General features: G+C 39.5%; 1 protein-coding gene across 1 annotated transcript in view; it reads left to right on the top strand.

The window, feature by feature from the left end:
- The window catches only part of shank1 (SH3 and multiple ankyrin repeat domains 1), a 204,788-nt gene that overhangs the window by 56,668 nt on the left and 130,141 nt on the right, over positions 1 to 17,979 (top strand). The window contains exon 2 of the mRNA XM_036589679.1: positions 15,337 to 15,873. Coding sequence (XP_036445572.1) covers positions 15,388 to 15,873 — 486 coding nt within the window. The 5' untranslated portion in view covers positions 15,337 to 15,387. The remainder of the gene's footprint in view (positions 1 to 15,336; positions 15,874 to 17,979) is intronic.

The following is a 17,979-nucleotide window of genomic DNA, read 5'->3' on the forward strand; positions in this document are numbered from 1 at the left end:
CTTTATCTCTTTCCCAATTATTTGTGTGGTTTTATGTACCAAAAACAGATGTAATATGATTTCACATGACTGTTTTCCAGCCTCACATTTTTTTTGTTACTGTGCCTTTAAGGGTGATATATATGATCTCAGTTCTGATTGGCTGCCTTATAATTTGAGCATGAGTGGGTAATAATAATAATGTTTATTTCTATAGCACCTTTCATACACTAAAAATGCAGCTCAAAGTGCTTCACAAATAAAAAAATAAATAAAAAAGGAAAAAAACAGTACAATAAAAATGGGCGGGACTAAACTGCTGTAATGGCCAGATAATGTAAATTAGTTGTTTCTTGACATCACAATAACAACTCAATTAAAAACAGGCTGTTTTCCGTATATGCACTGTGTGGATTAAATGTTTTGTAACATTAACGATATTTACATAGTGTCAAACTGTCTTATTCCCAAAGTAAAATAAAGGACCAGACGTCCTTAAAACACTTCATTTATCTTCAAATCAACAAGTTAAGGCCTGTGTTACATGGCGAAACTTTCATGCAACTTTAGTTGCTTGAAACTTACATTAAACTATATTTCGATGTGAAGTGTCCTGCAACTCACTTGAAACTCAGTCGCAACAGCTACAGGTTGCGCAACTTTATGGAACAAGTTTCATGAAACAGCCAATCAAAATGGCAATACTGCACCATGTGATCATGTCAGTTAATTGTCTGAGCCCTGACAATAAATGGGTTTCTCAAAACTAACATGTTCCGTAATCATTGCGTTAACTACCCAGCTAATGCAAGTTAGACATTAAAACAGATATAGTAAAAGAGTGGCAATGAAAGCTAGAAGAATTAACAAAATATGATAATCTGTAAATTTCACCATTTGGGTGACTTCATAGCAAAAGCAATATGGTGTATTAAAAATACAAGCTGCTAATTGGGCTAATCTAGTGGAGTAACTGAATGTGTTGTATGCAACATTGCACCGTCAAGTTGCATAGAAATTACACTACATGCAACTCACCACGCAACTAGTTGCATGGAAGTTTCATTGTGTAAATCCAGCCTAACAGACTGTAACACAGAGATTGTTATGCTTTTAAAACACCTTCAGATATTTAGTTAACTCAAAACTTTAAAGTAGCCTGGTTACTTACAGTGCAACATTTTGGGTGCCATAGACATCTAGTACTTGTTAGTGCCATTAGCCTCATAGCTCCAGTGCAAAACTAAAGAAGCAAACTTCAGACAGCAAACCTGTTTGGCTGATCAGCTACATTTGGGATGAGGAGGAAACTGAGTACATTCGTTTTTCCAAAGATCTACTTCTTTAAAATCAGTTGTTCTGTAGATGTGAATATAATGAGGTACAGAACATGTTACGAATCCACCTGATTGTACCTGATAGCTGAAAGAGAACAGTGTGACATTGGGAGACTGTTAGGATTTGAGAGATTTCCCTACAGATCCTTCAGCTGTGGAGATCATAATGATGAAGGAGAGAGAGTGAGTCACTGATTGGATTATAAATGAGAGAGAGAGAGAGAGAGAGATAGCGATCTCCATCTCACAATCTCTCCATCTGTACCCCCTCACCATCCCACAGAGGGCATCTATCACAGCTTTTGTCTCTGTATTTCTGTGTTTAATTAAGATAGTGTCTGCTCTTCTTCTACTTCTTTACTTCTCCTCAAACTTTCAAGCCCCTAAACTCCCCTATAATATCTCTCTCTCTCCCATACTTTTACATGTTAGGGCATGCTAATTATTAGAAGTGCTTACAAAATGAAAACTCCCAAAGGGCCCTTATTTTTATTAATTTTTTTTTTTTACCTGTGAGGGTCACTTATGACACTTGAGTAGGTCAATGTACCAAAAACAATCATAATTCTATCATTTTTACATTTCTGAGTTTTTTTGTGACATCACAAAACCAATTAATTCAAAATGGGCTAATTTTGCAGCCTTGTTTTTCATAAATACTGGACTGATGAGTGAATAAAAGCTTTGAAAGTTGCTTTTACAAAGTTTTTACATACTATCTCAAACTTTTATTCTAAAAAAGTGATGAAAATGTGGTTTTCCATGATATACGCACTTTAGCACAGTTAATAGTTGTAACGTAATGCAAAAGCTTTTAACTAAATTATTTAATATGTAATAGAAGGGTGCAGTGTTCTAGTATATCACTGTCAGAACAAACAGTACATAGAAATTATAAAGAGTGTGAACACCTATAATAACACTATATAGATATAATAATGAACTTGACTTGCATGATGTAAAGCATCCTGCAACTCACCTGAAATTCAGTCGCAACTGTTGCAGGTGTCTCAACTTCACGGAACAGCCAAAAAATGTCTTTCCATGAAAAATACACTTCAACACAGCTATTAGTTGTAATGCAAAAGCTTTGAACTAAATAATTTAATATTTAAAAGAATAGTGCAGTGTTTTTCTAGTATATCATCACTGTTAAACGTGAACAAACGTGACTTACATCTTGTGAACACTCCTTATAATTTTAGTGTGGGACTAAACTGCTGTAATGGGTGGGTAATGTACAACCCCATTTCCAAAAAAGTTGGAATGCTGTGCAGAATGTAAATTCAAATAGAATGCAATGATATGCAAATCATATAAACCATTTTTAAAGGAAAATACTACAAAGACAACATATCTTGAGTAATTTAATTGTTTTTTTTGTTTTTGTTTTTTTTAAGTATATGCCCATTTTGAATTTTGGAACTGAGGAGACACTGCTGTAGTTTTAAAAGTGAAATGTTTACATTCTTGCTTAACATAGGATTTCAAATGAGAGCTCATTTGTCATATTTTTCATTTCATAACCCTCCAAATGTTATCAGTGGTGACAGGTCTGGACTGCAGGCAGGACGGTTTAGCACACAGACTCATTCGGCATTAATGGTACCTTCATAGATGTACACGTCACCCATGCCATGTGCACTAATGCACCCCCATATCATCATGAATACTGGCTTTTGAACTGTGCACTGATAACAAGCTGAGTGGTCTTTAGCCCGGCGGACACAGTGTCCGTGATTTCCAAAAAGAATTTCTAATGTTGATTCGTCAGACCACAGAACACTTTTCCACTTCCCCTCAGTCCATTTTAAATGAGCCCAGGCCCAGAGAAGGTGGCAGTGTTTCTGGATCCTCTTTATATATGGTTTCTTCTTTGCATTTTGGAGTTCTAACTTGTATTTGTGGATGCAACGACATACTGTGTTTACAGACAGTGGTTTTCAGAAGTGTTTCTGAGCCCATGCAGTGATTTCCACTAAAGAATCATGTCTGTTTTTAATGCAGTGCTGCCCAAAGATCACGGCCAGCAAATACTGGTTTTTGGTCTTGCCGCTTACATACAGGGATTTCTCCAGATTCTCTGAATCTTTTAATGTTATTATGTACTGTAGATGATGAAAAGCGAAAGTTTTTGCTGTTTTACACTGAGAAACATTATTCTTAAATTGTTGCACTATTTGCTTGTGCAGTCTTTCACAGAGTGGTGAACCCCTCCTCTTCTTTACCTCTGTAAGACTCAGCCTCTCTAGGATGCTTTTTATAGTCAATCATGTTATTGACCTGTTGCCAATAAACCACCACACAACTTTACCAGCCTTTTGTTGTCCCCATCCCAACTTTTTTGGAACATGTTGTTGGTATCAAATTCAAAATGGGCATATATCTTTCAAAAAGCAATAAAATTTCTCGGTTTCAACACCTGATATGTTGTTTTTGTACTATTTTCAATTAAAAATCGAGTTTAAATGATTTGCACATCATTGCATTTTGCTTTTCTTTACATTTTGCAGAGCGTTCCAACTTTTTTGGAAATGGGGTTGTAAATTAGTTGGTTTTTATGACATCACTACAACAAATCATTCAAAACAGGTTGTTGAATGTTTGTAACATTAACATTATTTACATACTGTCAAAGTAAAATAAAGAACCAAACTTCCTTAAAACATTCCATGCAACTTCAAATCAACTAGCTAAGGCTGGTGTTATATCGGGAAAATTTAATGCAACTTTAGTTGCTTGAAACTCACAAACTAAATTTCACTTGACTTGCATGATGTGAAGTACCCTGCAATTCACTTAACTCAGTCACAGCAGTTACAGGTGTCTCAACTTTATAAAACAAGTTTCATGAAACAGCCAATCAAAATGCACAATGTGATCATATCACATAACATCAAAAGTGTGTCTTTCCCCTTTTTTTGATGAATGGATCAATAGAAATTATCAAAAAGTACTATAGAAATTTTAAATGTTTTTTTTTTTCTTTCTACTGTAAAGTTGCAATTTTCCTTTCTCACTCTAAGCCATGTGGAAGCCAATATTATGGATCTTTTGAACTGTGTTTTAGCGCAAAAAACTTTGCTTTAAAAGAATTCTTAAAACTGCAAAAACAAAAAATACTTGGGCGTGGCCTAATATTCTAATGAGCACATTAATTGACAGTCCTCAGTCCAAAACTCTTCGTGAATCTACGCCACTGAAGCAAAGCTTCAGAGTTAGCTTGAGATAACAAGACAACTAATTTGTTATTTCAAGATAACTAACTCGTTATTTCAAAATAACAATCCAGAAAATTATATCTACCTCATGGCCCCCTGGACTTCTGTAAATTCCTGCTTTGTGTTTAATGGGAATAAAAGGCATTTGGTGAAGTTACTTCACAGTGAGCCTGATGACCACGACCGCCTTCCTACGGAGTTTAATTCCAACTTGCATCCAATTAGCTGCCTCCTTACTGACCTCTAACACATCTGATCCGGCCAATCAGGGACTTGGGAAGAGGTTGATTAACTGGAGCAGATTGTGGTTGGAGCTCGGCTCTGCAGGAAGGTCCAGGACTGGAGACCACTGCCTTACAGAATTACAGTGTTCTCGTTTGCGTATCAGTGTGGGGACTTTACAGGAAAACAGGACAATTCTGACACTCGGTACCGCAAAAACATCACCTTCCTAAAGGGCAGCAGTGTCCATCTCTATAATCAGCTGTACTGTTTGTCCCTTTATATTCTCTCTCTTTTTCCCCTCTCTCTCTCTCTCTCTCTCTCTCTCTCTCTCTCTCCCTCTCTCTCTCTGTCTCTCTCTCTCATTCCTTCTCTCCTTCTCTATTTTTCTCCCTTCCTCTCTTCCTTTCTTTTGTTATCTCCCTCTTTCTTTCTCTCATTCTTTCTCTGTCTTTACCCCGTGCCTCCTGCTCTGTCTCATTCTCTGTGCAGTTTCATCGTTCTGTGATTAGTCAGCAGGGTAACGCGCTTTTGTTCATCTTCCAATTTCTCACTCTTTTATCTTGCTCTTCTCCAATTAGTCTGTTTTTTGACAGCCTGCTGACTGTCCTGCCCTCACACAGCTCACCTTCACCGGCTCCTCTTCCTCCTGCACCTCTATCCATTCTCTCTCTTCATCTTTTCTCTCCATCCTCTCTCTCTCTCCATCCTTTCTCTCCATCCTTTCCCTCCATCCTCTCTCTCCACTCTCTCTCCACTCTCTCTCCATTCTATTTCTCTCTCTCATTTTCTCTCTGAATCCAATCCCAATCACTGCATAATGACTGAGGAACAATATTGAAAGAACATAAAGACATTTCAGTCATTTCACTCAGCAGAACTTATTCAGGAAAGAACAAGATACAGAAGCGGAAGAGATTCACTCTCTCTCTCTCTTCTCTCTCTCTCTCTCTCTCTCTCTCTCTCTCTCTATATATATATATATATATATATATATATATATATATATATATATATCTTTTATTTCTGTATTTCTCTCTCCCCTTCTCCTCATCTCTCTCTCTGTCCTCTCTTTCCTTTTCTCTCTCTTTCATCCTCATTTATCTGCCGTCTTGTCATTGACATCATTGACTGCAAACTTTTGCACTGCAGTGAACAATTATAAAGTTTTTCTGTCCTGTTTTTATTCATTTTTCAGGACTTGCATGTCATCTCTCTCTCTCTCTCTCTCTCTCTCTCTCTCTCTCTTAGTGGAAGATCCTTTTTCTTGCAGACACAACAGCTCCATATTACTGTATATGGATGTCTGAACTGGTTCAGAGTTGAAAACAATGCAGACTTTAGTCTAAAATCCTTTTGCTTTGAGTGACTCTGTACCTTAATTAGGTTTATTTTATTAAAACAAATTATCAGACATTCCATTTTGTCACTACTAAAACAATCATAACTCTACCAAAATTTACCATTTGGTAAAATTTGTGTTTCAAAAAAAATGTTTCAGTAGTGACTGTTTCGGTGGTGACAATTTTAGCTCTTTTATAGCACAACTCAAACAGACAGCCTGTACATGACTAACAAACACAGCTTTGAACAGCTGTACATACATAAAATCATCTATATTTTTTTATTAAAACACAAAAAAGCACTTAACTGCGAAAAATACGTTTAAGCAGTGACGATTCTTAATGATCCACACTTTTTTTTTAGACTTTGGGACTCATTTACTTCAAAAACAATGGGATCTAACTGCTCACCATGTGGTCATGAGGGACAGGGATGCAGTCGCACTTCCTGCTCTAAAATGCAGGGCGCTAAAATAAGGCCCCGCCCACTAACTAAAACTCTGGGTTTCGGGGGTGAAAATAAACTGTGGGACAGCATTTTTTTTATTTAAAAAATAAACTCATTATGAATCGAAATCTGTCAACTTCACTTAAATCATCAAAAAAGACTTTTTAAAAACATTGAAAAAATGCAAAACAATTTTGAGTGTAATTTTCAGAAGTATGAATTTGTGGGTTGGGGTTTGGGCCAGACTCCTCCCATATAAAACTGATTTTGTATATATTTAGCTTATTACTGTGTCTATTAATTCTCGGGTTGAAATAGATCATAACGTAACCCTTGTAAATATCCAAGGTCAAAATACTTAATCTTTTTTCTTTAATAGTTTTTTTGTTGCAGTTTGAACTCAGTTGAGTCGTCTGTATAACTGAAGCTGTGACCCATCTGGGTGATTCATTTTTACTCGTGAACAGGATTGAAAACTCAACACTTACCTTGAGCATTTCTTTTATTGTAACCAAATGCATTTCCGTTTCTCCTATTGCATCAGATTGTAGTCAGTCTATTGCTGCAGTCTATTGATCTGTTAGCTGGTGTGGTCTTGCTGTTGTTTGGAAACTGTGACTGACAGTTTAGGAGTGTGTTTTTGTGCTGTTTTAAATGGACTGTGGCGTTGGTGTGTGATAACAGTGTCTGTGCAGTAGTGCTTTTCACACGACTCGGAATGTGAGCAGGAGAAACCGTGCTGTCTGGGAGAAATTCCCAAAAGTGTTCTGAAAAAATATACAGAAACAGCCCACTGAGCACTCTGTTCAGCCCAGCTCCATCCACAACATGCCTATGAATCATATATATGTTGAAATTTTATAGCAATACTTAGTGGAATATATACACAAAATATACAGTTTGAACACCCCTGATAAATTACATGTTTTGTTGGATTTCTAAGGGAAAATGAGGCAACACATCTACAGAGAACACGCTTAAATATGGCATATTTCTGCCAATGTTACTGCACTGTTTCTATTTATTCTAATTGTTGAGTTTAACATATTGGAAAAAAATAAAACATACAAATTAAAAAATGTGCCAGAATTTTTCACAGGCCACATTTTATGTTTTATTTTTCCCGAATGTGTTAAATTCAGTAAATAAACAGTAATTGTGTAGTAAAATGTACAGAAGTGTTTACTTATTTTCATTTAATCTGGTATCTGCCTGGGATACGATAGCAACCACCTAGCAACCACCTCAGATATAGCAACTACATAACAACATCTTAGCAACCACCTAGGATATCATAGCAACCACCTAGCACCACCTTGGCAACCATCTGTGATACCATAGCAACCACCTGGGATGCCATAACAACCACCTAGCAACCACCTGGGATAACATAGCAACCACCTAGCAACCACCTGGGATAACATAGCAACCACCTAGCAACACTTTAGCAACCACCTGGGATACCATAACAACCACCTGGGATATCATAGCAACCACCTAGCAACCACCTGAGACACCGTAGCAACCGCCTAGCAACCACCTGAGACACTATAGCAACTGCCTAGCAATGCCTTAGTAACCACCTGAGACACCATAGCAACCATCTACCAACGCCTTAGCAACCACCTGGGATACCATAGCAAATGCCTAGCAACCACCTGGGATACCATATTAAACGCCTAGCAACACCATAGCAACCACCTGGGATACCATAGCAACCACCTAGCCACACTTAGCAACAACCTTGGATACCACAGCAACCACTTAGTAACACCTTAGCAACCACCTTGGATACCACAGCAACCACCAGGAATTCCACAGCAACTACCTATTAACACTCTAGCAACTGTTTAAAATACCATAGCAACCTCCTGGCAACACCTTAGCAACCCTTCTCAGCTTGCTTATGCTGCGCAATCATTTCAGGCAATGCACTTTTCTAGTTATTGATATTTTCTCAGATTTTTTTCTTCACCCACAAACATTTAAATGCACTGCAGACGAAGATGAAGAGGCTAAAAAAAGAAAAATAAAAAATAAAGGCAGAATCAAACACAGTGTGAACACAGTACCAGCAGAGTCGGACCGCAGTGGGTGTTTCTCCGAACCCAGTGAGCTGCCCTGCTCTCTCCTGCCTACATAGGCAGCTGTCTAGGGTGGGCAGCACTTTGACCAAAATAGAACCTTATAAACCAGCTTACTGAGACACTCTGGTTCGATTATATCACCAATAATTCCCTCTTCCTGCGCAGTTCTGGTGATCTCCTCAGCCGCCAACATTGCTACAGCGGGTCAACAAGCTGGTATGATTCTGAAGCCTGCTGGCTGCATAGCTAGCTGAAGATAAACAGCAGCAAATTCTCACTGCTATCTTCATATTTGTAATCATGCAACAGTTAGTTCCGGCCAGGCCAGCTGATTGGTTGAGAAGCATTCTAAACCGTGCTGTTATTTCGCCTTAACATCAGTTTTTTCACAAACACTGTATCAGTCCACTGAGACGTCGTTGCTAAGCAACGACTTTGACAGCTGTAGGAGACGCTCAAGCCATTTGAACGTTTTTACTTCTTACTTTGCCACAAACAGAAAATGGATACTTTTAAGATCACATTTGACCGACAGACGATTTGGTCAGACTCTGAAAATGAGACGACACTAAATTCCCAAACTGTCATCACCACTGAGCAGCTTTTCAGTCGGCAGCTGTGACAGAAGAACAGCTAAACAACCTGGAATCAGCCAGAAATGAACCCAATACCATTCGCCAAACGTGTAGTCTGATCTTCAGAGTCTGACCAAATCAGACTGAGCCATAAAACTGCCGCAATATCAAGTTTAGCTCAGTTTTGTCATTTTTTCCCAGATCAATATTAATGTTGTTTTGTTCCAGCCAGTCTGTAAAGCATCTTACAGCCTGTTTGTTTGGCGAATTTGGTGAATTCTGTCACAGCTGCCGACTGAAAAGCTGCTCAGTGGTGATGACAGTTTGGGAATTTAGTGTAAGCAGCTGGAGAACGAACTGCCGGCTGTGCAGCGAGTGGGCGGAGCTCGTTACTCTGACATAGCAACAAGCTGCTCGTTAAGGAAATATAATTTGGCAGAAGGAACTGCGAACATTAAAACATATTAAACGCCGCGTTCACAGCCCAGTTTATTAATTTATTACTTTATTTATTTCACTGTTGTATAAAAGCAGTAGAACACTCGAGGAGTGTGTTATCGCTATAACATCACGGCTGTGATTTGGTCGCCGTAGATCATCACAGCCGTGATGTTATTTGGCGATAACACACCCCTCTCTCCTGCTCATTGCTGTCCAAAAAAGTATCTCCATTTTTTTCCTGTTTTTATTTTCCTTCATCATTCGAGCTCAGCAGCTGCTCTTTACATTGTGTGAACATTTCAAGATGATTTGACCAACAGAAATCCTGCAAAATTGCTCTGAATAAAACTCACATTGAAAGTAAACCATGTTTTTTCCTTCTCCTGTAAAGCGGCCATTTAGAGATACTTGTTTTTCTTTGGACAGCGATGATATCCTGAGACAACTGATTAGCTAGCTAACGTTCTCTAGCCACAAACAAAACAACCTAGTGCTAAGCTAGGCTAAGCTAGCAAGCTTGTCAACTAGCTTGTCATTTGGAACAACAGCCTGAGGCAACAGAGCTAGCAAGTATGCTAATCTGTGAGCACTGAAACAATAAAATGACCTCAGACAGAAGCAAAATCAGAATTAAACTGATATTTCTACAGTTTTATGAGGAAAAACAAGTGAGTGACACATTTATCACTTGAAAGAAGTTCATTTGAAGACGACTCCGCTTGCATTTCCTTCTTTGTGCCACCTTGAATTTTTTACATTTATTTATGTTTGTTGCTTTGCCTTGTAAGGTGATCTTATTTATTAAATATATATATATATATATATATATATATATGTATGATGCTGCCTTGAAATTCGGCCTGTCATTCAAAACAAGGCAATAGAGCTAGCGAGCATGCTAATACCAGCACTGTTTAACCTTTGACACAAATAAAATCATCATCAAATTGATGTGTTTAGCAATTTATTAGGAAAAACAAGTAACACCATATATTAGTTGAAATAAGTTAATTTGAAGATGATTTTGCATGCATCCCTTCTTTGTGCCACCATGAATTATTATTGTTATTAATATTTATTTATTATTATTTATTTATTCATTTATTTGAGCTTGTTGTGTTGCCTTGTAGGATGACCTTACTGATTAAGGATAGATGTGATGCCGCCTTAAACCTGGGCTTGCCTTTAAACCAAAGGCCCCAGGTGACAAAGTTAGCGAGCATGCTAACATGATGCTAATATGACCTTTGACACAAGTAAAATCATAATTAAATTGATGTGCCGTGAGGTTTCTGAAGGAAAAAAAGTGAGTGACATCATATATTCGTTCAAATAAGTTCATTTGAAGATGATTTTGTATTCATCCCTTCTTTGTGCCACCTTGAATTATTTATTTATTGATTGATTGATTGATTGATTGATTGATTGATTTATTTATTGACTTATTGTTGTGTTGCCTTGTAGGATGGTCTTACTGGTTAAGGACACATATGATGCTGCCTTAATTCGGGCAGAATCAGATACCTCAGCAGGCAGCACATTTCCGTTATCTAAGTTGGAAGTTCACACTTGATGGCTTAAAATGAACCCAAAGTCCTAGTTAGCCTAGATTCGCTAGTTATTGAGACACAGCCAATATCATCAGTGTCTTGTGACACTGCTGGAAAGGCTGCAGTGTTTGTGCTGTAACATACGATCCACAGCGGGTGTGAAATCCGTGCAGTGAGAGGTGATGGTACACACTCCAGTGCGCACTCTGGAGATACATCAACTACCATCCATACGTACTAGAGCCCTGAGACCCTGTGTGATCTGTGCAGTGAAGGGGAGAGTGTGGAGCCCAGCGGTGGAGTGCCACAGTAACAATGTTAAAGCACACTCGTACCCATGAGCTGTGCTCCAAATCTGAAGTGCGCACTCCACACTGAGTGCAGGGCTGTTGTACGAAGTGAACTATGGCCTTTTTTGCCCCCATTTCCTTACATGTGTTACCTGCATTTAGAGTAGTGCACTTAAGAAGGAGGTGTGATCTGCCTTTGTATTGGTGCGTTTCTTTGCACACCTGCTTCTACATATGTGCATATTGTGTGTGTGTGTGTGTGTGTGTGTGTGTGTGTGTAGAGTAATGTGTGTGAAAATCAGAGACCCCCTTCCTTTAATTCATTTTCAGTCAAAATGTCCATTAAGTACAGAGCCCTGCTGGTGACGTCCTGTATAAATAAAGTGGCCACAACTTAGTAAGGCATGGGAACAAGATAATTAAGTTGTGGCCACGACTTAGTAAGGCGTGGGAACAAGATCCTAATGTATGGCCATGACTTAGTAAGGTATGGGAACGAGATCTTAATGCATGGCCACGACTTAATAAGGCATAATCTCATTCCTATGCCTCACTAAGTGGTGGCCACGTTTTAGGATCTCATTCCCACACGTTAATGTGGCGTGGCCACACATTATTTTTATTTCTACATGATGTCACCAGCAAGGCTCCGTAATTAAGTACAAGTAATTTTCCTTCAACACATATTTAAGAGAAAATGACAAAAAAGCCTCAAAATGGAATAACATCACATTTTTTCAGTATTTAGTGTCTTTATTGTTTCCATTCTTTTCAGGAGACTCACTTTCAGACTTTCAAAGAAATCTGCAGGGATATTTTTCCACACCTCCAAGGTTCAGTCTTAGAAGTTGGTTGCATTTTCTGCTTCTCATGGTCCAAGCAGTGTGGAAGCCTCAAGGCCTTCAGGGCCTTCAAAGAAGGGCTAACGATTCATGAGTAATAAACTTAAATATATGTGTGCAATTTTTAGCTTTAATTTTTATGTATTAGTATCATCATGTTCGTTGTTTTTAACTTTTACATGTAGTAGTGTGTAAGTCTTGTTTCATTGTTATGTGTTGCCCATAGAAAACTGTCCAATCGGGATTGTTTTCTCTGTGGTAGAAACAGCCGAACAAGCTTATCTTATATCTAATCTCCTCAGAAGTCTCTGCTTAAAATGAAAAACTTCCACCTAATGGCTGTTTTGATTTAAAAGAGTATTAGAATATTAATAATATTTGTATTTATTGTAATATTAGTGTTCTGTTGAGCAAAACACTTAATAAACACTTACTAAACATTTACTAGCCAGATAAACAGCTTTTTAGATATAATTTTTCAGGTGTCACACAGTTGTGTGCGTGTGTGTGTCTGTCTCCATAGTGACCAGCAGTGACCTACTACTGGTCAGCTTTACAGCACTTCAAATAGAACTTTAATCTACTTCTGTTCTCCTCAACTCTCTCTCCACCACTCTCTCTCTCCTCCTCCTTCTCTCTCTGTCTTTCTCTCCTTCACTCTTTCTCTCTCCTCCTCCTTCTCTCTCTGTCTTTCTCTCCTTCACTCTTTCTCTCTCCCCTCCTTCCTCTCTCGTCTTTCCCTCCTTCACTCTTTCTCTCTCCCCTCCTTTTCTCTTTCTCTTTCCCTCCTTCTCTCCTTTTGTCTCCCTCTTTTTTCTCTTTCTCTCTCTCCCTCCCCCTCCTTCTTTCTGTGTCTTTTTCTCCTCCTTCTCTCTTTCTCCCTTTCTACTCCTCCTTCTCTCTTTCTCCCTTTCTACTCCTCCTTCTCTATTTCTCCCTTTCTACTCCTCCTTCTCTATTTCTCCCTCTCTCCTCCTCATCTCTTTTTCTTTCTTCCCCTTCTCTTTCTTTCTCTTCCTTCTCTTTCTCTTTCCCCTCCTTCTCTCTTTCTCTCTCTCTCTCTCTCTCTCTTTCTCTCTCTTTTCCTTCTGTGTTTCTCCCTCTCTACTCCTCCTTCTCTATTTCTCCCTCTCTCCTCCTCCTCTTTCTCTCTCTCCTTCTTCTCTCTTTCTCTTCTTCTGTCTCTCTTTCATCTTCTATCTCTCTCTATTTTTCTCTCTCATTCAGTCTCTCCTTTCACACCTTTACTCAAATTAGGAGACAAAAAGTACAGTATATATACTTTTAAATAATTGTCAATAATAATAATAAATGGATGGAATAGAAATGATCCAAATTATGTGAAGTAAAAAAAAGGTTAGACTCCTATTACACATACTATTACACATTTATAACCTAAGAATAACTAGTTTACACTGTAGTCCATGTGGTCTGTAGCTGTAGTGTTAGTGGTCAGGATTCGTCTGACCTTGTGCACTATTATGTGTCCAAAACCTGCTGATCCAGCGTTTCCTCTGAAATGAAAGGGTATTAATAGTGAGTTTGTCGTCTTTGCTGCAGTAACAGCCTCTACTGCTCTGGGAAGGCTTTTGTGTTTGATGAATGGTGGATTAGAGTGCGTCAGTGGTTAGTGGGTAAAGTCTCTCAGCCAGTGGGTTGATGGTTTGACCTTAGAGCCGCACACACTGGAGTGCTTCATACTGCGGTTACTGTGGTCACTATGTAGGAGATATAAGAGATTCGTAACAGCTGTAATGAAGGTAAAGCAGCCTAATTCTGCCCTGAGTGCAGTTTGAGTCTTTATGTTATTTCTACAGGTTTCTGAATTCACCTTCACACATGACCACAGCTGATCAATAGCTGCAAAAACACTGTAACGCAGTTTAATGCAGTGTTTGGCAGAATTCTGCTTCTTTTTGATTTCATGAAAAAGCTCTTTGTGCTTTTTAGTTCATGTGTTTAATCTCACATCAAAGTTTCCTGAGGTGCTGATGGTGTAAACATAGCGCTCTCTCTCTCTCTCTCTCTCTCTCTCTCTCTCTCTCTCTCTCTCTCTCTCTCTCTTTCTTTCTCTCTCTCTCACGCTCTCTTTCTTTCTTTCTCTCTCTCTCACGCTCTCTTTCTTTCTCTCTCTCTCTCTCACTCACTCTCTCTTTCTCCTTCTTTCTTTCTCTCACTCTTTCTCTCTCTTTCTTCTTTTTCCCACTCTCTCCTCCTTCTTTCTCTCATTACTTCTCTTTCTCTCTCTTCTTCCCTGTCTTTCTCTGTATTCTTCTCTGTCTTCATAACTTTCCTGTCATTCCCTTTCCCTTCATTACTTCTTTCTTGCTCTCTTTTTTCTGTCTTTCTCTTTCCTCTCTCCATAAATTGCCTTTCAGTCTCTCTCTTCTTTATCTTTCTTTCTTCTTTCTCTCGCTCTCTCTCTTTCTCTCTCTCTCTTTCTCTCTCTCTCACTTTCTCTCTCTCTCTCTCTCTCACCCTTGCCCCATTCTCTCTTCCTCTCTCTTTCCTCTCTTTATAACTTTCCTTTCATTCTTTCTTTCCTTTACCCTTTTTAATACCTTTCTCTTTCTTCTCTCTCTCACTCTCTCCTCCTTTTCTGTCTCTTCATAACTTTAATTTTATTCTTTCTTCATTACTTCTTTCTCTCTCTTTCATCTCTGCTTCTCTCTCTTAATTACTTCTGTCTCTCTTCTCTCTGTGTTTATAACTTTCCTTGCATTCATTACTTCTTTTGTCTCTCCTTAATCTCTCTCTTTCTCTCCTCTCTTTCTATCTCCTGTCTTTTTCTTCTTCTTCTCTCTCTCACTCTGCAATACTCCTCTTTCTCTCTTTATGTTCTCTTTCTTTCTCTTTCTGCCTCACCCTCTATCTTCTCTTTCTCCTTCTGCATTCCTTTCTTGCTTCATTACTTCTCTTTCAGTCTTTCTACAACTCTCTCTTTTCTCAGTTGCCCAATAAAAACCTCTCCCCCCTTTCTCTCTTTTTCTTCCCTCCACAGTGTGTCTCTGGGGATGATGCCTTTGCCGTTTGTGCCACCCTCCCTGTCGCCATGACGATGCCACTCAGCCCTCTCTCCAGTGACGAGGAACAGCAGAGGATGCTGGGAAACAGTCAACACCTTTATCCAGGGGCGGAGGAGGAAGAGGAGGATGAGGAAGAAGAGGAGGAGTTAGATGACGAATATCAGGATGAAGAAGGGCAGGAGGAGGAGAATGGAGAGCTGGATGGAGAAGAGGAGGATGAGGAGGAGGAGGAGGAGGTGAGAAGAGGAGGAGGGGGGCGTTTGGGGGGCAGGGATGAGGGGCACAGGCAGAAAGGCACCATGGCTGGACGTCCAGCAGCAGAGCGACAGATCAGAGCCGGAAACCCCGGACACACCGCCAACCCCTACTCATCCAACCCCGGCCCCGCCCACCAGCCCACAGCCAATCAGCAGCAGAAACGGCTCCGAGACAGGAGCACGAGCTCCGGCCCAGACGACACTCACATTGCCATGATGGTGTTCCGCATCGGCATCCCCGACATCAAGCAGACGGTGAGTGACACGCGCACACACACCTGCAGACTGCGGTCAGCAGGTGACCCCCCCCCCACCACCACCCATATACATACAGCACTGCGCAAAAGTCAGAGACCATCATTTTCATTCATTTAACTTCCAGTCAAAACAGCCATTAAGTACAAGTTATTCATTTTAAAGGAGATACATCTGAGGAGATTAGTTATAAGATAATTCATAATCCAAACCTGAAAACGGGCCTCCTAACAACCACCTGGAAGACCTGGTCGACACCAAAACTGCCCCATCAGATAAACAGCACTTAAAGCTTTCATCTCTGAGAGAGAGGAGAAAATCAAGCTGCTTCAGATCTGAAAACATCCACAGGTGTTTCTGTCCATCCTTCCACTGTGAGAAGACGACTCAGCGCTCTGGGTCTGAAAGGATGTGTAGCTGTCAAGAAGAACCTCACTGAGAAAAGGAGACGGACACATCAAACAAAGAAGCTGAACAATGGACTGACCACCCCAGAGTCCAGACCTCAACACCACTGAATGTGTTTGATTACTTCAGAAAATGATCAACCAGCTTCTAAGACTGAACTTTGGAGGTGGGTCTGCAGATTCTTTGAGGAACTGAAAGTGAGTCTCCTGAAAAGAATGGAAGCTGGAATGAAGGTGAAGAGTGACTCACTGAACACTCAAAAATCTGACATTATAATTAGTCACCAAGGCTTCTGTGTAATTTTCTGTGAAATATATGAAAGTTTTAAGTATATGAACGTATATAAAAGTTTAATTCTGAAATCATGTGCATCTGTTTGTAACAATTTTGGATATAATGAGGTTTTTAAAAGAAATTGAACTGACTTTAATAGAAAACACATTTAATTTCGCTAATACATTTGAAATGAATGGTAATTTACCATTGTAAGTGTATAGCCCTTAATATAAATTTTGGAAAGTGGTCTGGTATAGTGTAGTGGGTAACGCCTCTGCCTTCTACACTGTAGACTGAGGTTCAATCCCCACCTGGGGAAGCACCCTACACTATACCAGTGAGAGTCCTTGGGCAGGACTCCTAACACTACCTTTCCTCCCTGTGTAAAATGATCAAACTGTAAGCCACTCTGGATAAGAGCATCTACCAAATGCCGTAAATGGTCTATAATGCAATTTTGACACTGGAATAAAACCTTTATCTCCAAAATTGAAACTTCACAGGAGAAGAAAACAAAATGTAAGGGCAGCTGGTTAAAAATACATTTTCTGCTTTTTTTTTCATGGCCTCTGACTCTAGAGCTTGATTCTCAAACAGCTTTTCGTGCTGTTTATCTGATGGGAACAGTGTTGGTGTCTACCAGGTCTTCCGGGTGGTTGTTAAGAGTCATATTTTCTCCAGTTTCTTTAATTCTTGTTGTTTTTTCACTTATTTTCCTTTGACTGTCTCACTTTTTTTCACTTTATGCAAGTGGATTGTCTCCTCCTGCATCTCCTGAAAGATTAATAATGTATGCTTAATATCTGTTTTGTGTTGGAATTAAATAAATGAAACCATGTCTCCGAGTTTTGCGCAATAATGTACAGACTACAGTCATTTCAGCCGCTTCACAGTCGACTAATCCCCCTCCTCACCCCTGTATCCACACACACACACAGAGCTGCGTGACTTGCAGCGCACATTATTCCACTGTCCAGCGTCTGAGTCAGAATAGAAGCTAAAGCTTAAAAAGAATTCAGCCTGTGAAAAGGCTTTCCTCGAGAGTCCAGCTGCGGCAACATCAATCCTCCGCCTCAGGCCATTTTCCTGCCAGTGGCCAGCAAGGACGCTCAGCCAGAAGAGAATCAGCGGCAGCTGCAGCTGGAAAGTGGTAGTGGATGTTATGCTGCTGAAGCTGAACATGTTTTAGCTTGTGCTGTCAGTCCAGCGGCACCTGCAACGAAACTGAACACACTTGACACCAGTGGAAGATGAACGAAGGTCGTAGCAGCCAGGGATGAGCTTTGTAAATAGAATCGGACACAAATGTTTCGAATTCCACTTGTGAAGTTCCAAGTTTTGTTGAGTTTCTAAGTGAAAATAAGTGAACTCTACAGAGAACACATGACATTTTTCTGCTAATTGAAGTGCACAATTTTTATT

This window comes from Colossoma macropomum, unplaced genomic scaffold (assembly GCF_904425465.1).
Source record: "Colossoma macropomum unplaced genomic scaffold, Colossoma_macropomum, whole genome shotgun sequence".
In the NCBI taxonomy this organism is placed as follows: Eukaryota; Metazoa; Chordata; class Actinopteri; order Characiformes; family Serrasalmidae; genus Colossoma; species Colossoma macropomum.